This window comes from Xenia sp. Carnegie-2017, unplaced genomic scaffold (assembly GCF_021976095.1).
Source record: "Xenia sp. Carnegie-2017 unplaced genomic scaffold, XeniaSp_v1 HiC_scaffold_19, whole genome shotgun sequence".
Taxonomy (NCBI): domain Eukaryota; kingdom Metazoa; phylum Cnidaria; class Anthozoa; order Malacalcyonacea; family Xeniidae; genus Xenia; species Xenia sp. Carnegie-2017.
This window is the reverse complement of record NW_025813481.1, coordinates 7,907,309-7,935,206: the sequence shown is the minus strand read 5'-3', so window position 1 is coordinate 7,935,206 and position 27,898 is coordinate 7,907,309. Positions and strand designations below refer to the sequence as shown.

At 38.1% G+C, this 27,898-nt stretch overlaps 3 protein-coding genes across 3 annotated transcripts in view; 2 read left to right on the top strand and 1 right to left on the bottom strand.

Moving 5' to 3' along the window:
• Window positions 1–4,334: 4,334 nt before the first annotated feature.
• The window catches only part of LOC124439570, a 70,759-nt gene continuing 47,195 nt past the window's right edge, over window positions 4,335–27,898 (top strand). The window contains exons 1-14 of the mRNA XM_046989829.1: window positions 4,335–4,487; window positions 7,001–7,846; window positions 7,915–7,960; window positions 8,410–8,523; window positions 8,897–9,196; window positions 10,136–10,378; window positions 11,000–11,233; window positions 11,966–12,259; window positions 12,954–13,211; window positions 13,516–13,674; window positions 14,350–14,558; window positions 14,799–14,957; window positions 15,661–16,058; window positions 16,641–17,545. Of these exons, the coding sequence (XP_046845785.1) occupies window positions 8,460–8,523; window positions 8,897–9,196; window positions 10,136–10,378; window positions 11,000–11,233; window positions 11,966–12,259; window positions 12,954–13,211; window positions 13,516–13,674; window positions 14,350–14,558; window positions 14,799–14,957; window positions 15,661–16,058; window positions 16,641–17,052 (2,730 nt within the window). The 5' untranslated portion in view covers window positions 4,335–4,487; window positions 7,001–7,846; window positions 7,915–7,960; window positions 8,410–8,459 and the 3' untranslated portion in view covers window positions 17,053–17,545. Of the gene's footprint in view, window positions 4,488–7,000; window positions 7,847–7,914; window positions 7,961–8,409; window positions 8,524–8,896; window positions 9,197–10,135; window positions 10,379–10,999; window positions 11,234–11,965; window positions 12,260–12,953; window positions 13,212–13,515; window positions 13,675–14,349; window positions 14,559–14,798; window positions 14,958–15,660; window positions 16,059–16,640 lie in introns of the transcript that reaches the window.
• On the top strand, window positions 5,015–5,797 carry LOC124439400 (zinc finger CCCH domain-containing protein 10-like). Its single transcript, XM_046989624.1, has one exon. It carries the CDS (start codon window positions 5,015–5,017, stop codon window positions 5,795–5,797), a length of 783 nt encoding a protein of 260 aa, XP_046845580.1.
• On the bottom strand, window positions 17,423–21,438 carry LOC124439571 (sphingomyelin phosphodiesterase 2-like). Its single transcript, XM_046989831.1, has 7 exons — window positions 21,100–21,438; window positions 20,430–20,526; window positions 20,010–20,086; window positions 19,624–19,807; window positions 19,026–19,238; window positions 18,101–18,356; window positions 17,423–18,011 (listed from the first exon to the last, which is right to left on the bottom strand). Exons 1-7 carry the CDS (start codon window positions 21,192–21,194, stop codon window positions 17,653–17,655), a joined length of 1,281 nt encoding a protein of 426 aa, XP_046845787.1. The 5' UTR covers window positions 21,195–21,438; the 3' UTR covers window positions 17,423–17,652.

Below are 27,898 nucleotides of genomic sequence, written 5' to 3'. Positions count from 1 at the left end.
AAGATCATCAAGCTGCTTTCTTAGAGCATCTTTATCAATCAAAGAATTGCTTAATCCATCTAAAGATACTCCTCTTTCTTTCATAGAGTTAAGTAACAGTTTCTCGATACATTTGATCTGGAAAAGATCGTCTTGTTCAAATCGCGATCCTAGACCTGAGATGATTGCATCAATGGCTTGGTAGTACGAGCTTTGCATTGGTGTTATATTCGCACTGTTGTAAACTGAGGCATCTGTGACGTGAAGGCTTTCTGTTATTAACATTTCTTCATTATTCATCCATCTTGGAACGTTTCTTAGTCTAGTGCCAGTGCCAAAATTTTCACTAAATTCCAGTGGAAACGACATCATAACACGAAGAACTTTCTTAGCGTCATCAAATGTACGCTCAAACTCTTCTTCGCTTCTCATCTCATGAAGACGTTGCAGGACATGTCTTATTGAAAATAGAGCGTACTGAAATATCAACCACTTGGAGCTCTTTAGAAAGCTTCTCGAGTAAAGCCAATAGCTTTCTTGTCGCGTTTAAATTAAAGATGACGATTAAGGAAGACAGTTGTCGCCTTAATATTCCTCTAATCTTTGCTTTTGTGTCTGCCGAAATACTAGGATCTTCCTGCAATTTTTCAAGGGTTGCATGTAGTTCAGCCGATTTCTCGAAGATGACGTCAGCAGCCTTTACTCTTGTTGTCCATCTCGTTGTAGAAAGACTTTGGAGTCGTAGAACTTTGTAATCGTTTGTTCCTGTTTCGTTTCTAAAATCTGCCTGTATTTCTTCGAACAATAAAATACGTTTTGGATGGGCACCTACGATTGCATACAGGGATTGGCATAAATCCAGTGATGTAGACAATAAATTAGATTGCTTAGCTGCATCCTGTATAATAAGTTCATTGCAGTGACTGGAACAATGAACATAAATTACGTTTGGTGCAATATCTTCCTTGAGCTTTCTTGCGAGGGATTTCATTGCTGAAGCCCCATCAAAGCCCATAGCTTCCAAAGCCAAATGTTAAAGGAAAACTAACATAGTTACGACAATTTTATTGCTAAGCTAACAAGAATGCAATATACCACAACGGTTAAGTGGTCTTTATCTTGGATTAAAAACAATAAACTTTCAGCCTGTAGGGCACTTTTGCCCCCCTGCCCACCTCCAGAAAAGGCAAGGGGGGCCGTTGCCCCCCTTGCCCCCCCAGTTCCGGCGTCCCTGTTTAAGTTGACGCCAGTAAAAGTCAATTCAAACATGGACGAACGTCAACATATAAACAAATAGCTTCAAGAAGAAAAATCTTACCCCTTTGACGTCACATACAATTATTTCGCAACCTGAGAAACTTGGCAAAGACTCCCAACGAAAAACTCGTATGTTATGACTTCGCACGAAACAGACTTTTCAACGCGTGAATATATTGGGGTTTATATATCACTTGTTGCTTAAATGCAATTATGAAAGATTGTCTGAATTTTTCGGTAGCGTCATGGATGTTGATGATGTTAGAATGCTCAAGTGTCATATTCAAACGGGCAAAGAAGGTTAGTCATGTGATACTCCTATTTTTGGTCTGAAAGTTTTACTTTTGAGTTCAACTAAAATATCCCGTCATAGCAACTTTTTACGCGAAAGGTTGGCCTTATAAGCCCGTAATGAGCCTGTTTTTTGTTTCATTACCTGCCAAGATACTTTCACAGTCGCCATTTTAAGCATCTCTTTCAAATGAATCTAATACAACATGGCGCTTAATTGAAATGCTGGTGTTTGTGAAAATGAAGAAAGCAAGCGATGCAATGTTATATTTCACAAACAAGTCCGCTGTTCTCATGTTTGAGGTTTGTGGAGTTGTGGTTTAGTTTCATTTAGTTTATTTGTAAATTGGGACACCTTTCCAAAAAAGGCAAACATTTCATAAACTAATAGAACTTTAATGAAAAACGAACGTTAACAATGCCATATCAAGGGAGTATATTTGACTACAGCTATACTACGAGATTATTAATCGTCGTGCGAACAAAAAATCTTCATTTAAAGACTTCTTAAAAGAAAGTAAAAGGGTAAATTAGTTTCATGTCGCTATTTCATTTACATGAAGTAGATTATAGGCAATTTGTTATTAGTTTTGATTTATATCTCTCTTGGGGTAGTTTTGTGAAAAGCAGATAGACAAGTGTTAACTTACACTGTAAAATGGAGAAACAAGCTTGAAATGCTCGATCACTAAAGAGGAACATAAAACACTGTACCTTTGTATTGCTTTATTTTCACTGTAAAATGGAGAGACATACTTGAAAGATACCATTACGAAGACAAATACAAAACACTGTACCTTTGTAAAAACAGTTGTTAGCATAAGGAATACTTATATCATAACAACATCCTTTATTTTCACATTGGCTTTTGGTTATTTCTTCCCAACCACAATCTCTTCTTTCGTTTGCTTTAACAACATCGCAAGCACTACCTATATATAGAGGAAAATTCATCGTTAGATAATTTATCTACCAAGTTCAAAATTTGTTCGAGGGCATTTTTAACTGCATAAGTATATTTGGAGCATTAAACTCAGTCCTGAGACCCTAAGCTGGTCACAGTATATTAAAGTTTGATTTTCTCAAAGTTACATGACATTGTAAAGGGTTAGTTTTTCATTATTTCATAGTCAATTTTGAATTACCACAACTAGTCAAAACTCTTTTAAAAGTGCCTTGAATTGTTCTAATTTACACTTTAAAGAAATGAACAGATTAATTATATTTTTTATATTTTCATAAATTGTACGTTTGAAATTGAATTTCGTGAATTCGTGTAATCCATCAGATGTTATTTCACGTTATGTTCATGGGTAATGATTAACGACAAACGACCGGGCAACGTTTGCACAAGTGCATCTTTCTCTTTACGCGCATAAATAGCCGAGCACAATTGTTATGTAAAACTGAATCAAAGTTTCATATGTTTAGAGAGGAATTCTGTGGAATGCGAGAACTGTTGTTGCATTCGTGCCGTGTTCTCAATGAGCTTGTTTATGATAAAACTGTTATTGGATAAAACAAAGAATTGAAAGAAGTTTTCAAAAGAACTCAGAAGAACTTATACCTCTACCTCTAAAATGTTGTTCAATTTTCTTTGTGTTGAGGTATGATGAGAACATTAGAATCAGAAATATATAGACTAAATAGATCACTAATTTATTACACATTTATATGTCGAACTGCTTGCTGATCCTTAAAAGCAAAACGAAGATGCCGCGTGACGAGATAATTCGATGTATGGTGTAAACTAATCTTTCTTAGATGGACAGTCTAAATGTTCCTGGCTTTTAGTAAAGTACACTTAGGTATAGTTACTGAAGTATAAAGGTATAGCAAATTTATTAACCATAGTATTCCACCTTCAAAAAAAGCACTAGATATGCACAATTATTGAAGGATGTGTTTAAGTTACAAAATGACGGAGTTTGTGAGGTATTTCCGTGATGATATTTTCACCGTTTGAAGCGATGAAATATAAATTATCCTCTTCAGACGATTCCATTCTACCAGGAGGACACGTAAGTGAGGATTAACAGACGTCACGCGCAGCTCATAAAGCATGGGAACTGCGCATTTCTTCCATATTCACATCTTATCAGTAAAAGCCTACTTAGAATTTGGCAGGAAGTTGGGCTATTGCCGGCAACTCTTTGAAAACGAGCTTCTGCTACCACTATGATGTTGGATGACACTTGATGGAAAGGTGTTAGCTCTTTGACTGTCTGTGGGAAATGACGCTGAACAAAATACCGCATGTATTTTCTTTTGAGAAATTGGCTGGGCTTGTCGACCTCTCACTAGTTCACTACATATCACACGTCACGACGACCAGTCACACGTCACGACGGCCAGTTCCGCATTCAAAATTCAACTGTTGAAACTATGAAATCACTGATGTCAACTTAGTGTTCCTATTTTGTTGGCATTTATTTATTCTTGATGCAAAAAGCAGCCTTCAGAGTGAATAAATTCACATTTCCTCTTCGAATTACTAAATAACTCCATGAGTTAATGAGGCTATTATTGGAAATATTCACCGTCGTCCAGTACAATATTTGTTCTCCCCCCCTGACATAGCACTTTTTACAATGCAAAGGGCATTAGAAAACTGTGTCTGAGAAATATGAGTGTTAAATATGTATCGAACATGTATATAGTAAAAATTTGCACGATAAAACTATCAATGCAAATAAAACTACTATTGTTTATAAATTAATCTGCCTGCCTAAGTCGTAGTGACGATCGGTCGTAGATCGGAAGCTTTCGTACTTCGTGTTTCGTGATCACGTGAAAAGGTAGCCATATTAACAAGACTTTGTTGTCGCGTGGTTTATCGAAAGAAACAGCAGTTTAATTGACCATATTTCTTTTATTTTGCTGATAAATCTGCTCCTTTTTTGTGAAGGCGAATGTGGTGTGCATTTCTGAAGTGTCAAAGGGGATAAAAGTTCTTCCAAGTAATGTATTCTTTCGTAGATGTCGTTCTTTGAACTGCTTCAAATACTCGAATGATTTGTGTCACTGTAGTAGCTGTAGAATAATAGTTTTAGGTGCATTATATAGTACCATTCAGACGACATTTAGTGCTTTGCGATAGATGGATATTTTGTGCATCCATGCTCGTATGCTTTGATGTATATTATTTTAAAAATAGGAAACAAAAATGAATGAATGTATAATGCATAGAGCTATTTTACATTTGAGATTTAGTGCATTTGAGACAGTTTTGAAAATGAGAAATAGCTAACTCTGTTTCTTGTGCGCCTTTTTAGTTGCACCCAGCAAGCGCTTGGATAGTGCTGCCAGCTATTGATGCTTACAGCAGAATCTTAGGCACAACTCTGGGGCGCATTTGGCAATTTGCAGTATAGTATATCAAAGGGAAAGTTGCCCTGCCAAGGCAAAAGAAAGCGCATTTTGAGCAAATTCCTGACTAAGTAAGCGTGTGAAACAAGAGCAATAGTGAGCGTAAACTACGAGCATCATGGAAGGCGACAATCGAGCGGTGAGCAATGGCAATGAGCATGACGAGCAAATATGCAGAGACTACACAAGGGGCGTGTGCACACGCGGGGATAAGTGCAAGTTTGCACACCCAGCTGGTATGGGCAGCGTGCCGAAAAACCAGCCAATAATATGCCGCGATTTCCAAAATGGTACATGTCACAGGACGACATGCAAGTACCTGCATGTGAGCAACCATGAAGAGAAAGAGTTCTTGCGCTCCGGGCAGCTTCCCAGTGGGGCTCGTGGTGGAGGGGCTATGCATGGTCGCGACATACAAGCATGCAAGGATTTCCTCAATAATAAATGTAATCGGGGTAACAATTGTAAGTTTCGACATACTGCTAATGAAGATAATATGTACGGTGGGGGTGGGGTTGGGGCTGCAGGAGGAGGAGGAGGGGGATACTATGAGGAGCCCCCACGCAAGCGTCCTCGTGATGCAATGGATAGTGATTACCGATATCTCATGGAGGAGAATGTCTCATTGCGGCGCAAGGTTGGGGATTTGCAGAAGGAGGTTGCCGATCTTCGTGCAACCAATGACATCTTGCTTGAGCAGAATGCACGTTATCGTCGGGCTGGAGCCGCTGGGCCATCTTCCTACGGTGGGGGATACGCTGCAGATACGTACGCAAGCACAAGGTCAAGTATTAGCTATCCATCCCGAGATTTATATCCCCCGTCAGGATCATATAGCCTCTACCCTGCCCACAAACCCCCGGTGCATTCTGGTTACGATGGCTACACGAAGTTTGAGTGAAGACGTTTTCATGTGATGGGCCTTTTCATCAAGCTTTCTTTAGCTAGACTGTAGAATGTCGCACATTTTGCGATGAATGAACTTAGTGATATCGTAAATCTTACTGCGATTGACGCTTCATTTAAACAGCTGCAAAGTAACAACAAACTTATGCAAAATAAAGTATAGTCCTTTCCTTGCCGTGGTGCGCTTTGTACTATAGACAAATTTTAAAATGCTATTGTCAGTTGTAGTTCAAATAGATTTTGAAAACTTTGAAGTATTTTTATTTTGGTGCTGCCGCAAGTTGGTTTCGTGCATGAATTATAGAACGAAGGATACCCCTCACCTCTTTCGTCTGAATCCCACGGCTTTCTATGTAATTATTTAACTATATTGAGATAAGTGAAGACTATGTCTATCGACAGATGAATCCCATTAATCGATGTATAAATTTGAGTTTGCATTAAAAAATCGAAAATTTTAATGTCATATTAAAACTTACCATGTCCCATCTCGTAAATTGTTTTTTTGAAGAAAATGAAAAAACAGTAGAACCTCACGGACACCTACCCTCGGAATTGGACACAGCTTTATTGTCTTTGCCATAGAAAGTTTCTTTAAGCTTTCATAAAACCTTTTAAAAAGCAAAAAATATAAAATTCGAACTGAACAATCGATGAAATACAATATTGTTTCGAAGATTACGAAATTTCTCTGTCGTAAGAAAATTATAAACACCCTTTGAAGATTTTTCCTAACCGAAAGATAACGCTATCCAGGCTTCGTGCAACCGGCCCAGAGCGTTCTCCCTAAGGTAAGGTATCCGCTTACGAGGGGCTTGACTGTAAACTATGAAATAAAGCGAAATTCTCTCCTTTTTGACAGAAGATTTCGCGAAGATACATATTTGAGTCTTTATGTTTATGGAGACAGAGAGAGGCAGTTGAACTATGGAAAAGGATGAGTCTGCTTTGCGCTCACTCTTTGCCTGCCAAACAGGGGCCTTTCATACCCCCAAATCAGGCTGGGATACATGTACTCTGCTCGTTTGTTTCACTTGGTAATGACTCACCTTTAAAAAGTGTCTCCTATAGAAACATCATTTTATGTTTTGCCAGATAGCAAATCAGGCGATATCTTTGTCCGTATTATTAATATATTTGTAAATTTGCGCTTGGCTCGTTTTAAAAACTTTTAAACTTCTCCCAATCTCTTTCATAGTGGGCCTCGGTATTCTTTTGATTTGCTGCCATCAAGTTTCGATCGTGTATGATGGGGTTTCACGTGACGTTTTGCGACAATCGTAACGAAAAGTTCTACAGTTCCAGTTCGAAGTTCAGAACACAAGATCCACGTTGATTTTTTTCAGTTTATGATTGTCAAGCCTGAATACGATAGTTCTAAAGGTTTGCTACAGTCCATTTTGATAGGTTTATATCGGGCTTGCATTCCATTGGCTGAGCTTTTTACGAAGCTGACCATGAAGAGTAACGAAAAGTCTTTGGGTTAATGTCATTCTTATGAATGAATCTTTTGACAAGTTGAAAAACTTCAGTTTAGTAAATTAATTACAAACTGCTATCGATGTTTTTCCTCTTGGCAAATAGAAGATAATGTGGGAATTATATAAATGAGCACCAAAGGATTTTAAAGGATTTGAAGAAGTTCGTTCGTAAAGGCCGAAAAACACACAATCTACAAGTCAGTTCGAATAAAAAAGTCTTGCCTTTGCTATAGGCTGCTCATCAAACAATTCTGCCTAAGTTTCATAGAAATGTAATTTTTCTTGCTTCTCACGCGTAATCAATGATTTGGAAGAAGGAAAAGTGACGTCATAGTTGGTATCTTTCACGCTTCATGATTTTTTATTAATGACGCCGAGACGCGGGCCGTGAATAATCAAATTTAATCATTTTACAATAAGACAAAAATTAAACTATCGAGTTTTACGGCTATCGTACGACGCATCGTAATGAATGCTAACGGTTGATCACGTTCATAGAAGTTTTGCTGATTAAACTGGCCTGGTCTATTTGGGCTTCAGCCAAAACTCGACTTGTTTTGTGGGTTAGTAACGAGTGTTGTCATTCCTCTCTATGTTTATTCGATTTGATAATGTGGCCATTTATCGTCAGCGAACGTAGCTCCATTTGGAATTCGTTGTAAACTGACAGGGACAAGGTGAGTTTACAACACATCGCAAACTAATTTCTTTGTCTGGTGACGAAATTTAAAATGGAACAAACGTATAGTTTGCCATTCTGGGGGAGGGATGTGTGAAATTTATCTGTGTTAACAAAGCCGTGTGGTGTTGAGGTTGCCTAAACTCGATAATGCGTTTGTCAATACATTGTAGTAAAGTGCAATTCCCCCTATATGAGGGGGTGTGTGTAATACATTGACATTGTAGTAATGTGCAATTCCCCCTATATGAGGGAGAGTGTGTAGTACATTGACAATGTGGAGTGTGTTATACATTGACAATGTAGTAATGGGCAATTCCCCTTATATGAGGGGGTTTGTGTAATACATTGACATTGTAGTAATGGGCAATTCCCTCTATGATATCAAGTCTTTACTATTTGACCAAATCTATATTATGACGAGGAAAACGTTTTTTACATACTCAGGAACATCAGAATTCAAGCAAGTTTTTTATTGAAGACATGATGAAAGAAAGATGAATGATTTTTTTATCGCTCTCCTGTCGGTGTTGGCTTCAGTGTCAAGAGCTGGACTCAGTGGTATGTCTACGCATAGGTTGAATTTCTGAAATTCACCATCAAGGTCATCTTTTTATTTTGATCTTGCCAGATCTGCGTATTTGTTTCCAATGTTTACATGATGCCTTACTGAGACCAGGTTTTCTTACCAAATGCATTAAATTATAAGTAAGCTAACTCATAATTCAACAGTTTAATGTTACTCAGAGATCGCTTTAATGTTGTGGTGCAGACTCATTTCAATTGTAGATTTCAAGATAGGAACTTGTTAAACTGGCGAACGCCAGAGATTGAATAAAAAAGTGTATTAGGAAACGACAAACGTGGGAGGATGTTTTTAAAAGGGCATTAAAAGATCGTACCAACATCACATCAAGTGAATCTGTTGTTTCAGGCAACAAGGACTGCGTTTTATACCTTGGCTTTGATCGCTATATTGGAGCTCGTATTCTGGACAATTCAAAACAGAACAACAATTCGACTTTCGATCACGGTTCGACCGTCGGGAAAGTCAATGGAAGTTGTGGTGTTTGTGCTCAGATATTGGGGGGCAATATCAATATACAAGGTCGAGGGTTTAGGGGACTGCCAAGCACCGAGATCACAATAGCGCTTATGGTTCAGCTGCTAAAGATGAACGGCGTACTACATCTCTTCGAAACCATTGGAGGACAACGATCAGCTCATAAAGATTGTAAGTCCTTTAGCTTATAACAAAACAGTAAATATATTAAAAGATGTTTACTGTGTTTGCACAGGCTTATGCAAACAGAGGAGACCTTTGGGAGAACTTGAGAGCAGATCAGTGGAAGTACGGGACCGAAGGTCGAGGGTTGCAACTGCTCGAGAACTCTCACAGACGTCTCCGATGTTTGCTTAAGCTGGTGCAAACACGAAAAACATCTTTTATTTTATGAACTAACAATAATGCAAAACCGACAAATTTAAAATAAACGTTTTAATATTTTCTCTAACATGTATTCATGATTGATTTGCAAATTCTTTTTGATTGATAGATTGATTTAATTGTTTGAGCTCAAATCGATTTACACAGGCTTATGCTAGCACAGCCATAGACCAATCACCGCGCGCGTTTTATTTCTTTTTTTATCAGTAATCATGGGTCGTGAGTCGTGACCAGTGCATTATTCAACTTGCCGGTAAAAACATGTTTGCTTGCCTGTCATCTCTTGATTTTCTCATTTTACTCGTAACTTATTTTCATTTCCAAGTGTCTGAACATGTGCAGGTTTGATTATTGTTATCAAAGAGGAATTAGATAGTCAAACTACGTCAAGTTCCAAGTAAAAAGCCTGTTTTAATGGTAGTGATCATGTCCCATGTGTGTCCGGTAGTCGGTTGAAATGGAAATGGACTTATTTCGACGCATGATTTCTTTCATAATTCTATGTTGCATTATACTATCAGCGAAAAACTCATCCCGATCTTTTACTCCTACATCTGACGATGAAAATTTGTCATTAAATCATTCATTTCTTTAGAAAATTACTTACATTTATTGTTTTACCGCTGATTAAACACAAAAATATTTGCATTGTAGGAGTAAAACACGAGCTGGCTTTTCTACTGCATACAATAAACTTCGTCAGTTTCCATTCATTTGTTCTTTTAGTGCAGTATCGGCTTGAAATCCAAGATGGCGTCATTCTGTGGTTTCATCGTGACGCCAAAGGATACACGGTTTTTAGCGCAACGACTGACGTTCCAGTGCTTACTCTCAATGTATGGACTCACATTCTTGTCACTTACACCGTAGCAACTGGTACTGCACAAATATTTGTCGACGGAAAGCTGAATAAGGAGGAGGTAAAAGATGCTGGAGTGTTGTTGTCTACAGACTGGGAACAATATGCTGGTATGTACGTGTCTTCAAAACTTTATTGGGTTAGGTTTCATTATAAGTCAAGTTTAACATAAGTAGAGTTATCTGAGTAACCAATCACTATTATTGTTCATGGACGGATTTACTGGGGGGTAGAAATGCAGGGGGGGGACACTGCCCCAAAAATCCAATTTTCGCCCCCCTAAATGTATTGTTTATCACGTCACCAACAAACATTTTAACGCACCCAATTTTTAGCAAAACAAATCAGAAGTAAGGTTGAACTAAGTTTTTCAGGAAAAAATTTTATTTTCTACACAACCTTCTAGACCCTTAAATTTTCTTACGTCCTTGCTTACTAGCTTAGCCCCTTAAAATTTTTAGCACCTCCCCCCTGTAGAAAATATGAAACACCATCGATGTTAGTGTTACGCTTTTATTTTGGATGTTGTCGATAATTTATGAAGAGAGAGTTTAGTTTTAGTGAAAAGCACCTTTTGGCACTTCTAGTTTGTGTTTGATGCACGAATGTACATTGATGGATAACGTAGTGCCTCTGTGGACAATGTAGTGCACCAATGGATGTGCTGAAAAGCTGATGTCTTGACAACACGAAACGAGTTACTGCGTTTATGTAGTTTAATTTCATTTTAGGTATTGGCTCGGAAGAGGGCGAAAAAGCTATGCAGGGCTACATTGACGAATTTTACATTTTTAATAAAACGTTGAAAGAATTGGAAATTCAAAATCTTATCTCAAAATGTACTGGCGCGAAAAGCAACGTCATCCTACAGCTAACATTCGAAAAAAACATGGGTAACATCTCCCTGGATACCTCAGGAATGCAAAATGATGTTACGATTGTGGGCATGAATCCTGAAAACATGGGTAAGTTTGTTCGAGAAAGCACGCATGGCACACGTGCCATCGTGTGGTGATTTTGTTCACATTGTACGTTTAGTGTGACATTTACAGGGAAACCCACTAATTAACTTCGCCTAATGGCAAAAAAAGCAAACCAAGAAACCTGCTTGCAAATTAGAGATTTATCAAAACGTCTTTTCTCTCATTTGATAGCATTTTTCCATCACGTGGTGGCATTTTTCATCACGTGGTGGCACTTATCCATCACGTGGTGGCATTTTTTCATCACGTGGTGGCATTTTTTCATCACGTGGTGGCATTTTTTCATCACGTTGTGGCATTTTTCCATCACGTGGTGGCATTTTTCATCACGTGGTGGCATTTTTTCATCACGTGGTGGCATTTTTCATCACGTTGTGGCATTTTTTCATCACGTGGTGGCATTTTTTCATTATGTGGTGGCACTTATCCATTACATAGTGGCGCTTTACAATCACTTTGTGGCACTTTTCCATCACGTGGTGCCACTTTTCCATCACGTGGTGCCACTTTTGTATCAAGTGGTGGCACTTATCAATCACGTAGTGGCGCTTTACAATCACTTTACGTGGTGGCACTTTTCCATGATATAGTTGCACTTTCCATCACGTAGTGACACTGTTTCATTTTGTCTTGGCATCATATATTTTTATTCAGCTGTGGTGATCTAAATTATATTTCCACTTATTATTGTTATTGCTCCGTTTTTATATCTAGTTGTTAATGGTACCTGTGGAATGGGTCTTATGGTTCCGGGTAACGTTGGTATCATTCAACTGGATGGGAAAACATTTCGAAATAAGCCTACGGATGCCATTACTATTGCATTATGGGCAAATTTTACTTCAGTAAAAGGGAAACACACTTTGTTCGAGACAATTGGTGGACGTTCAATGCATACCAAAAACCAGTACGAGTTGAGTGTCAACGACGGAGCTGTACTGTGGGAGCACAGGAATGAATTTGATTTGATTGTATTTGAAGTGAAAACGGAACCATTGATCTTACCTGGTAGGTCTGTAGTATGCTTCCTGTCCGTCCAGACAAATGTATTTTGTTCTGTATCGCTTCCTGACTTGTGGTACGCATTATTCAATTTCAATGGCACCACCCAATAAGTATAAGTTCCGTAAAGAAAGATGACTACTGTCTCGATATGCTTTTACTTTATGTTTGGCATTGATATTTTTTTTAGTTTTTTTTTGTTTATTCCATGTTTCCTTTATGTCTGTTCAGCTTGGTTGACCAATATAAAGAGTGTGTATGAAAAAGAAGATCTTTTGTAATTGACCTATTATGAAATTTTAATGCCTGATCACTATGCTAATCTGACTTGTGCACTATTGAGCGCATCTTTTTCATGCCTACTTCGCTCATATTATCTCAAGAGTATTTCTTATTTCTCCATTTATTGTGGCAAAGCCAGCTAAACTCTTTGCTCCTGCTTTGCTAATATTTTTTTCCCACTGAAAAAAACAATGAATGAAAGTAATTTTTTTATAAAAATCATTTGTGATTTTGCTGAAAATTTTGCAAAGCATGAGTAAAAATTTGGCTGGCTTATCCACTGCTCATTCAAATTTTTCCATGCGGTTTTATACGTTCTCTCTACACCATTAAGCTCCTGATTATCCCACAAACACATCCTTGCCTCATCGCATATTGTGCTGTGCAGATATGACGTACTTTTTATCTCATGCTTCAGGAACGTGGGCTCACTTCGTGGCAACTTACTCTGCTGCAACCAGCAAGGCAAATATATACGTTAACGGTGCTACAGTAAAACAGGGAGATGGTACTGGTTATCTGTCCGACGATTGGGACGGTCTCGCAGGATTTGGGATGCACAGGGGATTGCCCGAGGATTTCGTATATATTGACGAGATCAGGATGTTCAATCGTGCCCTCGATTCTTTCGAAGTGAAGAATTTGTTTGGCAAGTGCAACTTCGTTTGGAATGGAGGTGAGCGATTATTCAATGGGAGCAGAGCCGATTTCAATTCTGCGTTGAATATTATGTCGTTAGTTCCTCTCGTCAAAGGTGGTGACTTTTATTGACTTGTAGCAAAGTGACATTCAACTTCATCGAATCAGTTCATCTAGCCTTTCCACGCTAGTTGTAGTCAGTAGAAGAAAGAAGTCAAGATGCTGATCAAAGACTTAAAAGGGGTTTTTGTTTTCCCATTCTTTATCGTCTTGTTTCCCCACAATTGTAGAAACGAAAATGGCCCATTTACCGTGATTGAGGTTATTTTCGTTTATTCCAGGAAGTAAAGCGTACGAAATGATTTACTACAGTTTCAACGGGCTTTCTGGTGAGACAATCCACGATGATTCAGGTCATAATGTTGACGCAACCGTCAGCACTGATGCACAAGTGAAAATCGTGCGAGGGAGATGCGGTAACGGATTGAAACTAAACCAAGGTAGTGTTTGCCATTGATTTCTCGAAAATTACAAATATTCAACTATTTCTCTCACTTATTCGCTGTGCACTGTTTTTAATGGTAAGTGGTTTGTAGGTGGGTGTAACATCACAAGTTTGTAGATGTACATTGTTCATGTTAGGGGAGTTTGGAGAAGGACTGTTGTTGTTGACGTTGACTGACGTTTCGACAGCCTTAGCGTTAGTTATCTTCCGAGTCAATGTAAAAATCACAAGTGGAGGTGACTACCACTAACGATAAGAATAGTGCAGTACTGAGGACTGCTGGTCTTAGAATTGACTGTGACGTTTTGACATTCTTGTGGTAGTAGTCATTTTCGGGGTCGATCTGACTCCGTAGTCATTTGACTTGTTAGTCACTTAACTTCAATAGCTTAGGATGTGAAAACGTCATTTAAGTTCTTCTCAGGACTGCACTAAACTTAGAAATCAATGTCTGCAAACATGTTTTTTTTGATATTCGTATCTTGACAAGCTCTTTCACGTGATGACCAAATACCCAATGACTGGCTTCAGTCAACAAAGAAATCCGAGTTTTGCATTATGAAGGGCGTGAAAAATTAATAATTCTTCAAAATTTTATACTGAATGGCGTACAAACAACAAGTCAAGATTGTTCTTTTTGTTTGATCATTTGACTTCTTTTCCTCTACAGGTGATGTCAGTATAAAGGGATCAGCGATCGTAGTTCGACCTACTTTGGGAATAACTGTGATGCTTTGGGTGAAATTCGACTCAATACTTGGTGATCAAGAGATCTTTGTTACTACGAATCCTGATAATCCCGGAAACAGACACGGGCAGTATCACCTACAAGCTAACAATGGATCAATCCGATGGTTTCATAGAAATGCATTGGCTGAGGTAATGTGTTCATTATAGGCGAATCGGTATCTTCTTCGAAAAATGGCAATGTATGTTTGATTTCAAAGAGAAATAGTTTGATGCTGTAGCCGAAGATTATTGACAATATTGGCTAGAGTTGGATCAGATTAGGATGGATCTAGCTTCGATTGGATTAAACCTAGAGTTCACAGCAATGTGATTTACATGGAAAAACAAAAGTTCTTTGAAAGCAATTTAATTATCAATTTCAACTTGCAGACTGTATTTAGCGTGGAAACTGCAAACGGCGTGATCGAACCTAGCAGATGGACTCATATTTGTGCAACATACAGTGGCTCTACGCGGAATGCTAAAATTTACGTGAACGTTGAACTTAAAAGTACGCAAGGCAATCTTGGTGGCGGAGTTCTGTCACAGGTAAGAGAATGATTTCGACTTTTTAAGCCTGCTTTCCACTTGCCACGTATCGTAACGTATCGTAGCAAAACGTAACAGGGCGCATGCGTGCTTATGAATTTCATGGTCAATAGGCGCAAGCACGCATGCGCCATGTTACGTTTTGCTGCGATACGTTACGATACGTGGCAAGTGGAAAGCAGGCTTTAGCTTGCTGGCTAAAGCACATTTTCCATACATATTAAATAGCACTTCACATGTGTAACGTCGCTTTAGTCTCTCGTGCATCATCTCTTAAATATTTCATGTCTTTTTTCGTGCATCATCTCTTTAGTAAATTATCTCTAAAGTACCTCATCTCTTTAGTACGTACATCGTTTCTTTAGTATCTTTTGTCCATAACCTCACTTTAGTACTCTCTTCATTCACCCCTCTTCTTTGCCATTCTTTACTACCTCTATTGTTGTGTCTTTTTTTTCTTTCGTCTCTCTTCCTTAATTACATCTTTCAGGTGTACCTTTTTCCGTTTTGCGGTTTTCTAATGTAACTTTCCCATACTATTATAATTGTTGTTTACTTTCAATGAAAACACTCATTTGTGAGAAATTAGGGATTATTGCACGGCAGTATTTCAAAGAGGCATAAATGCTGATAGCAGGCATTTGTCGATATATGTTATATTGATATTTTTGTCATATTACCAACATGCACAACTTTTTATAAGGATTGGAATGGAAAAGTCATCATTGGCAAATTATATGACATGTCGGACAGCGGCCAATGGATCAAAAGCCAGCCACTACTTGGTGTAATCGACGAATTTTACGTCTACGGAAAGGCGCTTTCTTTAGCCGAAATCCAATCGCTCAGTGAGATGTGTGACTCAAACAGGGCAGTTCTCCACTTCGGTTTCGAGAAAACTGAGGATCTCTACACATTAGATCAATCTGGCCTAGGAAACAACGGCAAATTGGTGAATTTGACCCTTACAAACATGCCGGGAATTTGTGGCTTAGCCATGAATATGAGCCTGGGCGAAATCGATTTGGATGGGCAGCGTTTTATAGGAAAACCGCTGAACGCAATCACGATAGCGGTATGGATCAAATTGAATACAAACAGGTATTTAATTGTACATAGTCGACGGCAATGCATGCCATGATTTTTTGCGATATTCGTCGAAGCGAATTCCGTTGTTTTGTATGCTGGCTTCCTCAGTCACAAAGTAATGAATACTCGAAGTATAAACCACTGGCCTTAATATGAAACTGGAAGGCTACCTTTAAGTAAAGTATGTGTAAAACATACCTGCACTTGGATAAAGCCAAGTTTTTTACCAAGTTTCTGAGGTGCGTGTTTGGAAGTAAAGTCACAAATTTTACCTTACTGTCGCAAATGAACTTTCTTTTGTAGCGTGCGTGGAGGCATAGCATCCTTTCGAATTGCTGGCTTCAAATTTTGAAAGGAGGTAGCCTTCCAGTGATTTTCAGTTCAATAGTTTACGAAAATCTTTCCGCTAAATTTAAGCATGAACAAAGTGTTGTGATACCCCACTTTCTGTAAGTTGAGGGCCCGAGGACTCTCGCAAGCGCACTTCAAGGAAATTTTATTAAAACTTATGAGGACTTAGTCTTGAGGAATCACGTTTACCTCTTGTCAAATAAATATATTCGTAAAATATCAAAACAATTTGTTATTCTGCAGAGGTTACCATCAAATATTTAACACGATTGGTAGTCGCTCTGAGCACAAGGATGACCAGTTCAATTTCGCCGTCGACAATGGCAAAGTAGTTTGGTCACATGATAACGAACTGGGGCAATCTCTTTTTAAAATAGAGACATTGCCCGTAGTTCCAGCACGTGAATGGACTCACGTGACTGCGTCGTACGACTCCAAGGCAAGCCTTGCAAAATTATGGGTGGGCGGGAAACTCGTGAAACAGAGCACGGGTAACGGGCTTTTGTCGCAGGACTGGGGACATTTTGCCGGTATAGGCCGGCACTTTTATGAAAAAGAATATCTGAATGGCGCTTTAGACGAATTTTTAATCTATAATTATGCGCTTGAGGATAGCGAGGTCCAGTACCTGGCAAACGCGAATTGTGGAAAGTAGATTAATATTTTCCGTTAGACGTACGTAAAACACCGCAATATCTGAGGGAAAGAGACGTCCATAGGTTGATGATAAAATAAGACGATTTCATGTTTGATGTTTGTAGATGTTGATCGTCCAGGTTAGTGCATTCCTGAGTAGGACTGTTGGTGTCGATGTTCACTGCATGACGTTTCAACATACTTGCGGTAGTTATCTTCAGAGTCAAAGTGACTCTGTTGTCATTTTACTCTGATGATGATTACCGCTGAGGATGTCGAAACGTCAATCAATATCGACACCAACGGTCCTCAGTGCTCTACTATCCCGAACGATCTACATCTATAAACTTGTAACGATATTTTCTTGGGATCGAACGATAAGACAGCGCTATTTTTTGGCTTTCTTTAATATTAGCATTCATTGAACATAAATAAGCACAGCTTTATTATCAAAGTAACTTAGTTTAGTTTAGTTAATTTTTGTTTTGTCAAATACAGATAATTATGATCTAGGTGTATCGAAACGCAGACGGTTTAAACGGCTGACCAAAACCACTGTCAAATAATTGGTCAATTCTATTCAATCAGTTCGTCACACAGGTTCACGTGATCCAACGCTTTACTTTAGTCTATATGAAGTACGACCATGATGCTGTTCAAGGTGTATTTCCCGTAACACGCCTTCATAAACATGCCGCTCGTAGCTCCTGGTGATAAAGAGAAACCAAGTGAGCCCACATACGAGCACAGTCAGCAGTATACGCAACGTGTATACAAGCTTCCCCACGGCTTCCCCTGTATCCAGCCACCGTACATGAACGGGAGGCATAAACACAGGGAGAAGAATGATAACCAGCAAGAGCACGATGGCTATGAGTTTCTTATAAAAGTTCTTGTTGGTTTTTCTGAGTTCAGTTTTGATAATGTTTGTCGCCTCTGACAACGCGGATAGGCAAGTTTCTTCTCGGATGGTTTCCTCTGCAAAGGAATAAAGAGTTCTCAACAAAAAAGGCAAATTAAACTTCAAAGAAAGCTATGTATAAAAAATTCGAGTTTCCTAAACACACCCAAACATAACGAGGTTTGTTCGTTCATCAAGAAGCTCGCTTCCACCCCATCATGATCAGAGAACGGAAACTCTGCCCCAGGCACCTGACTCATTGTCACAGATGCGCTGTCGCATTCCCATCTCCCGTCCAATGATCTGTAGAAGATATAGTCAATTCGCTTTCCATCTTCAGGTCCTTCTCGCTTACTATCATCACATTTTCCCGACGAGAACATGTTCGCACTACGATCGCACGTGTTTCCATAGCAACCAGACTAGAAATACATTTAAATATCGAGATTTCATCGATAATGTCGACAGTAAGTTTTTCAAATAACAAACGGACATACATTGGATGAACACGAAGTTTTGTTGAATAAACATTAAAGATTGCAGGCCTTAACGCTCTTAAAAACATCTTCGGTTATTTACTTGGATATTCAAATGAATATTTATACGCTAATTTGAAAAGTTTGACCTGTCCAAAGTATTTCAGAGTCGACTTTTCGAGTTAAAGAGTTGAATACGATTGGTTGTGTGATGCCGCTGATCAATCTTATAAAGAAACTTCATCATAATTCATTTAAATCCAACATTTTCTTTGTTAAAGTAAATGGTTTGAACCCGGGAGTATCGTTACATGTTTGTAAATGTAGATTGTCCAGGTTAGTATAGTCCTGAGAAGGACTGTTTTTGTTCTTGTTGACTGACGTTTCGACAACCTTAGCGGTAGTCATTTTCGACAAAAAAAATTAGCGGGTAGTCATCTTCATTTTGACCCTGAAGATGACTACCGCTAAGGTTGTCCAAACGTCAGTCAACAACAAAAACAGTCCTTCTCAGGACTCTAATAACCAGGACGATCTACATCTACGAACATTTTCTTTGCTGGAGGAAATCGTGAGGATATGCTACAACACAATAATTGAATTGACGAAGCTCACCTTTCCACCGCGTTCCAGCCAACTATCATTAAGTTGAGGAAGTTCCTTGATAATCCTGTAGCAAGGGTCTCCTGGTTCGGAGTTCATGTCACCACACAGTATGACGAAATCATCAGGGTCAGTCATTTGACCAATCAACTTGGAGAGATGATAAGCCTGTACGACACGATGCGCGAGGTAGACATCGTTGTTGCGATCGTACTCGGCGTGAAGCTGAAAGCACCCACAATCCAAATTTCACACGACTATACGGTTTTTTTTTACATAGATACACTTTACTGAAGTAGCAGCAAGTGCCCTTGCTAGATGACGAAAGTAGAGCTATTTCTCATGTTTGTAAAAATCTTCAAGCCTGGCATAATGGTCACAACTTTGTTTCATTACATGACACCGCAAGCAGTTGAACGTATCCGAAATTCACTTGACCACCACCACCCCACCCCCCCTCCCACACACACACACACTTGCCATTTTCAAGTTGTAAGACTTGTACTCTAATAATCACATGCTCACTCGTTTAAAGGGAAAAAAATCATTGAATGATTACCCTAAATGCCTTGCCATGTAGGAGGTGAGAATAGGGCATGTGTTAACTTACGTGTGAGGTAAAGAAGTGTATTTTCATCGTTGGATGTTGTATTAATGCAAAACAGGCCGCCTTTCCACCGTACCAGTCTCCATGAGCGAGCGCATAGGGATAGCCGCTGACCGAAAACGGATAGACGAACGTCTTTAGGATTGGATGTCGTGAGAATATGCAAACTCCCGTTCCATACACGCCACTAGGAGGTAAAGAAAATACATAAAGGAGATAGAAACAGTGAAAATGTCCCACAGTTTTCCAATTGTCATTTGTTGCTGGAGATGGATAGATGGAAATCGAGAGGAGTAGAACGATGACGTCGTTATACAATAACGTCATATTTAACGATAAAGTTAACACTCACGCAAAGTTTGTAGGTAAAAAATGTATGTAGGTCTTACCCATAAAAATAGAAAGAATATGGAAATTTCTTTTCCAGTGTCACTCTCAATAATTCATAATCTTTTTTTGACCAAACCTTTAAAACAAGAAAGAGCTTCAATTTAATATGGAATGGTTTTGTTTGTTTAATAGTGAGTTAACATAATCATGTTCTGGTGTCGACCCTCCACACCAATTTTATCAAATTAAGTACACTAAATGGTAGTTCTAAAATCCATTTATAAAAGTTGGATAAAATACTCCCAAACATATTTCGAAAAAATAGCCCCCTCACTACAGATGTTTGAACAAATACAAACACAGTCCAAGCTTATTGGACACTAAATCCATTGTGAATCTTTGCAGTTTGAAAGTCAACCAAAACTATTTTAAAAACTGCTTTACCAATACATACACATGAGATCATAGTTAAAACATACTTCTTGAAGGGAAACAATGTCAAAATTGCTTGTTTTTAATTCCTGGCCAATTGCATCAAATCTTTTCCTTCTTAACTTTGAAACATATGGGATACCCCTAGAGATAAAAAAATATCATTAAAACTGACAACATGAAATGCACCATAAACTAAAGAGAACAAAGAATGAACTGGGTATTTGTCTCTAATGCTTATGCACAAGTTTGACATTTGAAGCTGACCAAAAAACTAAAGGTTTGTTTGTGATTTGGTGACATCAACAAAAACTGAGGATTTTATTGTAGCAGTTCACAGAACATTCAATGAGAGGGCGATTTAGTTTGTTAATTCATTCATCACTATGATGCACATAGTCTATAGTAATATTCGAGGAAACTGGAAATTTTCAGTTTGCCAGAAATTTATTAGGCTGCATTAAGTGCCATATTTAAAGTTGCATAAACACATTAATAGATCAGTGTATTAAATGATCATTTTGCAAAGTACAGTTCTTATGCACATATTAAATATATGCAAAGACTTGGAGGACAAAGACAAATCTATTACACTAATCACAAAGAACAGCGGAAATCATAGAGACACTGCACAAGGAAACACGACCGTGACGTATTATAATTGTGCAAAAAGAACATGATTTATGATTTAATTTACAAATATATTGTTATGCATACCAACAATTTAGCGTGAGGACACGAATTCTTTCCCAGCTTTTTAGATCTGTTTTGCTTCTATTTTTCAGAAATTCTGATCGTTTTTCTTCGGCCATTATGAGCTGAACGCTGTCTTTTTAGATATCTAAACACGCTATAGATCTTTCTTTCGTTTAAACTCCCACGATTCGGTTATTTGCTTCTGTCAGTGGAATTGTGGAAACTGCGTGGCGTGCGTGGATTACACGTACTTTAAAAGGAAGACGTGTTTGGACTTTGATGTTTGGATGCGGCATGGCTTATGCAGACGTGTTATTGAATCAGGTGTGTGTATGTGGAACTAATCGATCCTCTGGGAGTGAAACACTGAAGCTTAAAGTGAAAGAATCTTAGAACAATGAAAGTTTCGCCATGTTGGATGTACTTACATCCAACATCACTTATATTGTCAATGAGGCGGGAAAATCTTTTGTCATAATCATTCAACATGGCGGCAATGTCACCTTTTCTCTTGCCACCAAGAATTAGTCGATGGGTTTGTATATTTGACGGTGTACGGCTGCTTCGAATGAATAGCGAAAAAAGACGGTTAATTTTACTGCAAGAAAGCCTGCAGTCTGGTAGGGAGAAGTGAGTATGTATGCATTTGAAAATGAATTTTTTAGAGCGAATTACAAAAAATTTATAGCAAACGCGGTGTTTTATTACGACTTATCTCTCTTTATGGAATGGTATGAACAGTATTTTTTGTATTCAGAATGGCCAAGAAGTTTTAGCAATAACAATTTTCTTAAAATACAATTTTCTACTTTATAAATTTAAATAAAATCCTGGAATGACCCCCCACCCCCGCAGTTTTGGTTCGTGTTTATGTTGTCGTTTTTGCAACATAACTTTGATGGAAAATTGTCAAAGAAAACACATGTCGTTTGTTAAGCTAGGGCAGACACATAGCAATAGTTGAAATCTGCAGTTTCCCCACCAGTTTTTGATTATGTATTGAATATATCAAGCAATCTGCAATTATATGTGAATTTTACTGCTTGGAAATTTGAACATTTAAAAATGCATGAAATCAATTTAACTGCTTTGATATCCTTATTCGTGCTGTCCTAGATACGACCTTTTTTAAATGAACTTTACGTAATTTTACAAATTCATGTGATATAATAATGAACATTTTATCAGTGGGATTGTCAGGCCTATGGAAACTATTATGTCATATCAATTATAACGAGCTAATGTACAGGGATTTTAATGCTTAAAAAATGCATTTAATTCTTCTTCATTTGATTCTTTGTCAAAGGATTATTTCCTATGTGCTGGTGAACTTGAACACATAAAAATGGACTCATTTGGCATCTCTACCATTACATGTGATCATGTGTACATGAGTTTGAGGCAGAGGGAGCTTATCCTCACTAATTTTGTTGAAAATGTGGGGTTAGGCATTTTAAAATGAAATGTTAATGTTAGTCGGCCATTTTGATGTTGGCCTCCCTCCCCTCCCCCCTTTTTATTTTTTGTTGATCTATGTGGCATGTGCTTGTGTGTTATAATTTTGTGTTTAAGCCATGTTTATCTTTTAAATTCAGGTCTATCTCATCTGTGATAATTTGGGTCAAACTACATTCAAATCTTATTTCCTGTGGAAGTCTGAGAAATGATGACGTAAGATGACGTAAGTAGGAACACATAAATCTTTTATTTCATAGTTTGGCATACATTAAATTATTGTTATAGAGAAACCTCTCAAAAATATACTTTAAAGCGTATTTAGCTACATTACATGCGGATTCAAATATCCACTATCGATTTTGATTACAATTACAATGGCGAGCAGGCTATGACAAATTTTTTAAACTTTGTATGAAGCATATTGTTGTTTTTGCTGTCCTTTACGATTTCAACAGGATAAAATGCAGAATCTTCCTTGTAACCGTTGTTGCATTTGCGTTTTATTAAATTAGTCTGCGGATCACGAATGCGCTGAGGATTAAGTAAACTCCCACTCGTCGTACATCCGACTGTGATGGTTTTCGTTTTGACAACCACGTACGCGACGTCCACGCTCACCGGGTAACACGTGTCTTTACATTTCTTGCTGTATATGCGCGCGTTCTTCGAGAATATCTTTCCTTTCGGTGTGATGTCGATCGATTCCTTAATACATACTCCCGCCGTGTTTTCTGCCAGGATCGCGAACAAAAATAACAACGTCAATGCCGTGTTGTTGTTCTTTGAATAGAAAAGAAAGTGAGAATCTTAGTTTTTGCATCTCCGATTTTTTGAGGCGTGAGATGGTTCTTTTATGGAATTTTTTGCAATATTTAACATAGAACCATAGTTCGACAAGCAACGGGTTTACGCATGTAAATTTCGGGGTCATGTGTTACTGCAAGCCTAGACGTCTCAAGCTATGTAAAGCCTAGACGTCTCAAGCTATGTAATGCCTAGACGTCTCAAGCTATTTAATGCCTAGACATCTCAAGCTATGTAATGCCTAGACGTCTCAAGCTATGTAATGCCTAGACGTCTCAAGCTATGTAATGCCTAGACGTCTCAAGCTATGTAATGCCTAGACGTCTCAAACTATGTAATGCCTAGACGTCTCAAGCTATGTAATGCCTAGACGTCTCAAGCTATGTAATGCCTAGACGTCTCAAGCTATGTAATTCTCATATATTCGTACTAGCGCTGCCGAGAGACTGCTTAACATTTAAAATTCGCGAAATATTTAGAAATGGCAGTTGCTGTTTATCAAAGGCAAAATCTTTTGGCGAGTTATTTGCTTCTTAAAATCGTTTTGCGCCATAAAAAGGTCGCTTGCATTTCTCAACGGTCATTTCGGTCGTCGGCATAAAGCAAAGTTCTATCCAAGCGACCCTGCTAGTTTCAGTCGTGTGAGTCATTTGAGGTCATCCCTGTCGCCTTTGAAATGTTCTCACACAGTCGCACGGGTCGTCTGTGAAATTTTGACACGACTGAAACGACACGGACGACTATATGAGAACCAGGCTGTTGTATCTACAAAAGGTCGTTTTTGAAGTTTTGAATGTCTGTTGAAAAAGGGTGGTGTCTAGAAGTTTTTGAAGTTCGAACTGTTTTAAAGCTGTTAAAGTGCTTATATTACGAATTTTAGCCCCCCTTTTTTATGAGCTTAATTGAAAATTTGGATTATTTGAAGAACTATGACATGTCGCTGGACTTAAACAGATAAATATAAGTTCCTTAATTTTGCCTCCAAAGTCGGGTACTATTTGCGAATTTTTTACGACGCCATATTGATACTTGCGACGTAGATAGTTGAACACGTCTGTTTCCGTCAGTATAATATTATATTATAGGAGGTGATTTTGTTGTCGTTTTTCTTGTCTTAAAAACAAATAATGACAGTATTTTCAATGAAATATTAAAAAACAAGTTGTCCGGAAAGTATGGCCTCAAATCAGTGCTCAGATAATTCGAATTCGATGTCTGAATGCGTATCTGATTCGAGCTCGGAATCCGTGGGTTATGTCAAGCATTTAAACGACTTCGCATATGACGATGAACCGCTCGTATGAGATGGTGATGAAGTGCATACTCCAGATGATCCCGATGGAATTCTCCCTGCGACATTAGAACAACGAAGTGATGGCGTAATTCCACTCGGTGAATGGTAAGTTGTTGTTTTCTCCTGTTTGTAATATACATAAAGTTACTTTATAAACCACAATGCTCCCACGTTTCAGGTGTAATTGTCAATGCTGTCATACCGATTTGTTAGAAGGCGCATTAGAGTGCAGATGCTGTAAGGAAATAGGACCAGCTTTGCAGAAAATGACATTCGATGGCAGCATTGAGAAAATATGCATAACACAGCATGCCAAATTTGGGCCTTTAGTTCATGAGGCTGTCCTTGAAAACGTCGGGCCACTATTGAGAGATAGGAATGGACGTGCTTATCGCCGCCAAGCATCACAATCATTAAATATGTAATATTGTAAATTGTATGAGAACAACGTTATCATCAACATTGTTTAATCAACAATAATTAGTCCGATTTACATGGAGACTGGGATTCACAAATATCTTCACCAACTGCATGTAGTTCTTCTTCAAATGGCGAATCGTTTGCTTCCCCAGTGCATACTTCAACATGCTCAGCTCCATCACTTGTAGATGGTACTTCCTCATCGAGAGAACATGTTTCCTTCAGCGATGGCTTATGGAGAGTATGTCGAATAATCTACAAAACCTATATCGGATTTACATATGACAAAAGAAAAATTAACATAAACAAGCGTAAACTTACTTGTCTTCGCTTTCGATCGGTTATTTCGTCCTGTAATGGTTCAGGAATCCCAGCCACGTCAACGGTTGGGATAGCATCTTTCTTCAACCTTCTTTTGAGCTTGACTTGCACGCTCAAATTAAGGTCAAAACAAGAATCTTCAAAATGCGCAGAACACAGACACGAGGCAGAGGAAGCCTCAAAACCCGGTCTATGTTTACGCACAAAATTTACCCATTTTCTATATCTTTGCGGCTCTGTTTCTTTTTTAGGAAACAGATGCATCGACATTCCTTCGGTTTTTCAATCATTGGCGCAACTAATTTGATTAGGTCCGCTAGCAACACAGCGTTTTCCTCCGCGTTTCTTACTAAGATTACTAGTAGAATACGCCATGTTGATATATGTGTTCAACTTTCTACGTCACAAGTCATTAGCATACCGATCAAAAAGTTCGCAAAAAAAATGCTGAAAATCGTGACTTTGAACGTCCGTAAAATCACTTTCACCAATCCAATTTCAATTATAATTGCAGATTTAAAATCACTGAAACAAGGTCTTTCAATTTAGCTAATAAAGGGGCTAAAATTCGTAATATAAACACTTTAAGAGCTTGAAGTTATATCGTTAATTCCGGTGAAATATGGCGATTTATTCGTTAATAAATACATTTCATTACTATGAAAGGTATCAAAGTGTTCGATGATTATCTAATTTTAGTGAATGTACTCTTAAATTGACGAAAAATGACTGTATTTGGTGATTTTATGTAAAATGCCCTTATAAGCCCGTGGTAGCTACTATGACAAGGATCTGGTTATATCGTGATCACGGAGATATGCATGGCTATTATGAAGATCGGATTCAATGATCGGATTTACGAAGATCGGATTTACGTTAATGTAGGTCGTATCTCAGTAACTAGGAGATTTCGTTTTTAGTTTACTCCGTTACATTAATATGTATGATGTATAACAAACATACTGCAGTTTCCAACAGCTGTTATTTTTATTCTTTCGCATCATTATTGCCGGAAACTTGGCACATAAGGAATGCATAATACACCGAGTAATCTTTATTGCCACTTAATAAATTTACCCAAGCATTCTCAATGTACAATGGATTATATGCAATCGCAATATAGTTTTGTATAGTTTTGTAAATTACATATAATTGCAACTTTCACCCCTATTTTAAGCCTGGATTTGGCTTTGTGCTCTCTTTTTTGCATTTAAGTGGAGCCAGTTTAAGTATTCGTTTCATGTGACGAGCATGAAAATCATTGCATCTAGGCTCGCTCCCTATTTCTACAATAGACGGTTGTGTATTTGTGTAGATACAAGCATAGCTTTCTCATTTGTCTCGTTTGTTTTCACTTAGATAAAGTTAAGAAAAGGATGCCAATTATTAAGCAAAAGATATGGGTTGAAATAACACATAGTTATGTTGTTGAGCGATGTTAATCAAAAAGTAATTTTTTCAAAAAAAACAATTTTATGAAAGTTCAGGCTTTCTCCTTCATGTTTGAGATGAACCGTAGACACATTTACTTACAATCATGATGTTTTCCACGCTTTTCGTATCCGTATCAATAGAAATGCTGGTCGATAAAAATTTTTTCCTTTGTTATGATTTCTTCGCTGTTTTCACTATCCTTGTCTTTGCAATAGCTGCTTTGTGTCGCACAATGGTGTGTTAGTGTGTGCTCTGAAACTTCGCCTTATAAATGCTTTGCTGCTAGCGTCATAGCCTTGTCAATATCAAGTCACAGAACTAAAGGAAGCAGTATTGAATCAACAAGTAACTAAACCATGTATTACATGAGTCAATATATCGTGTGTTACAGCGTACTGTATCGAAACTCATAACTCTGCAATATAACATGTTTTTGTTTCGTTTAAAGCAAAACCGTGTAAGCTTGTCATTTCCTTTGGGAATGGTGCGTTTGCATTCGCTTTGTTTCTGCGAGATTTGTGGTGTTTTCCGGAGTTGAACTTGTAGTCTTAATCCAGGTTAACATGCCCATCCTTGGGTCATATCACATCCGTTGAATGCGTGTTTTCATGTGATTGATCGATTTTTAAATGTCGTTGAAAATTGTATCGCTTATTGACGCTTTTCCGGAACTTCTCCCGAAGACAATTTTCTATACCGCTTATTGTATTTCTCGGCTGAGATCGATTGGAAGTCTGAGACCGCTTAGATTGTACAAAAGCAAAGTAGAATTCAATTGAATTTTGTGGAGAAAGTTGATGGAATTATTTTGCGCATAAAAATCATCGCTGATGTCGTGACACTAGGTTCTTTATACTTCCACTTTCAATTCCTATCAAGGCAGATAGCTTTAACGTCGTACGTCTTTAATACAATCGAGAAAGCCGAATCTTGGAATTCATGATTCCTGTTTGATACACGTAGTCTCGACTTACCATATTACATAAAAATATTAGTCTCGACTTACCATAAGGGCGTTCTATAATGATGTCAGACAAATAAAACGAATAACTATTTTGTCGATACGAGTTTATAAAATCGTTTTTGTTT

Bases quoted from the DNA above. Each gene is read 5' to 3' on its own strand.
- LOC124439400 (XM_046989624.1), top strand. From the start codon at position 5,015: ATGGAAGGCGACAATCGAGCGGTGAGCAATGGCAATGAGCATGACGAG.
- LOC124439571 (XM_046989831.1), bottom strand. From the start codon at position 21,194: ATGGCCGAAGAAAAACGATCAGAATTTCTGAAAAATAGAAGCAAAACA. The intron at 20,527-21,099 runs GTATGCATAACA...TTTTATCTCTAG, and splicing joins GTCCTCACGCTAAATTGTTG to GGGTATCCCATATGTTTCAA. The intron at 20,087-20,429 runs GTATGTTTTAAC...CTTGTTTTAAAG, and splicing joins ACATTGTTTCCCTTCAAGAA to GTTTGGTCAAAAAAAGATTA.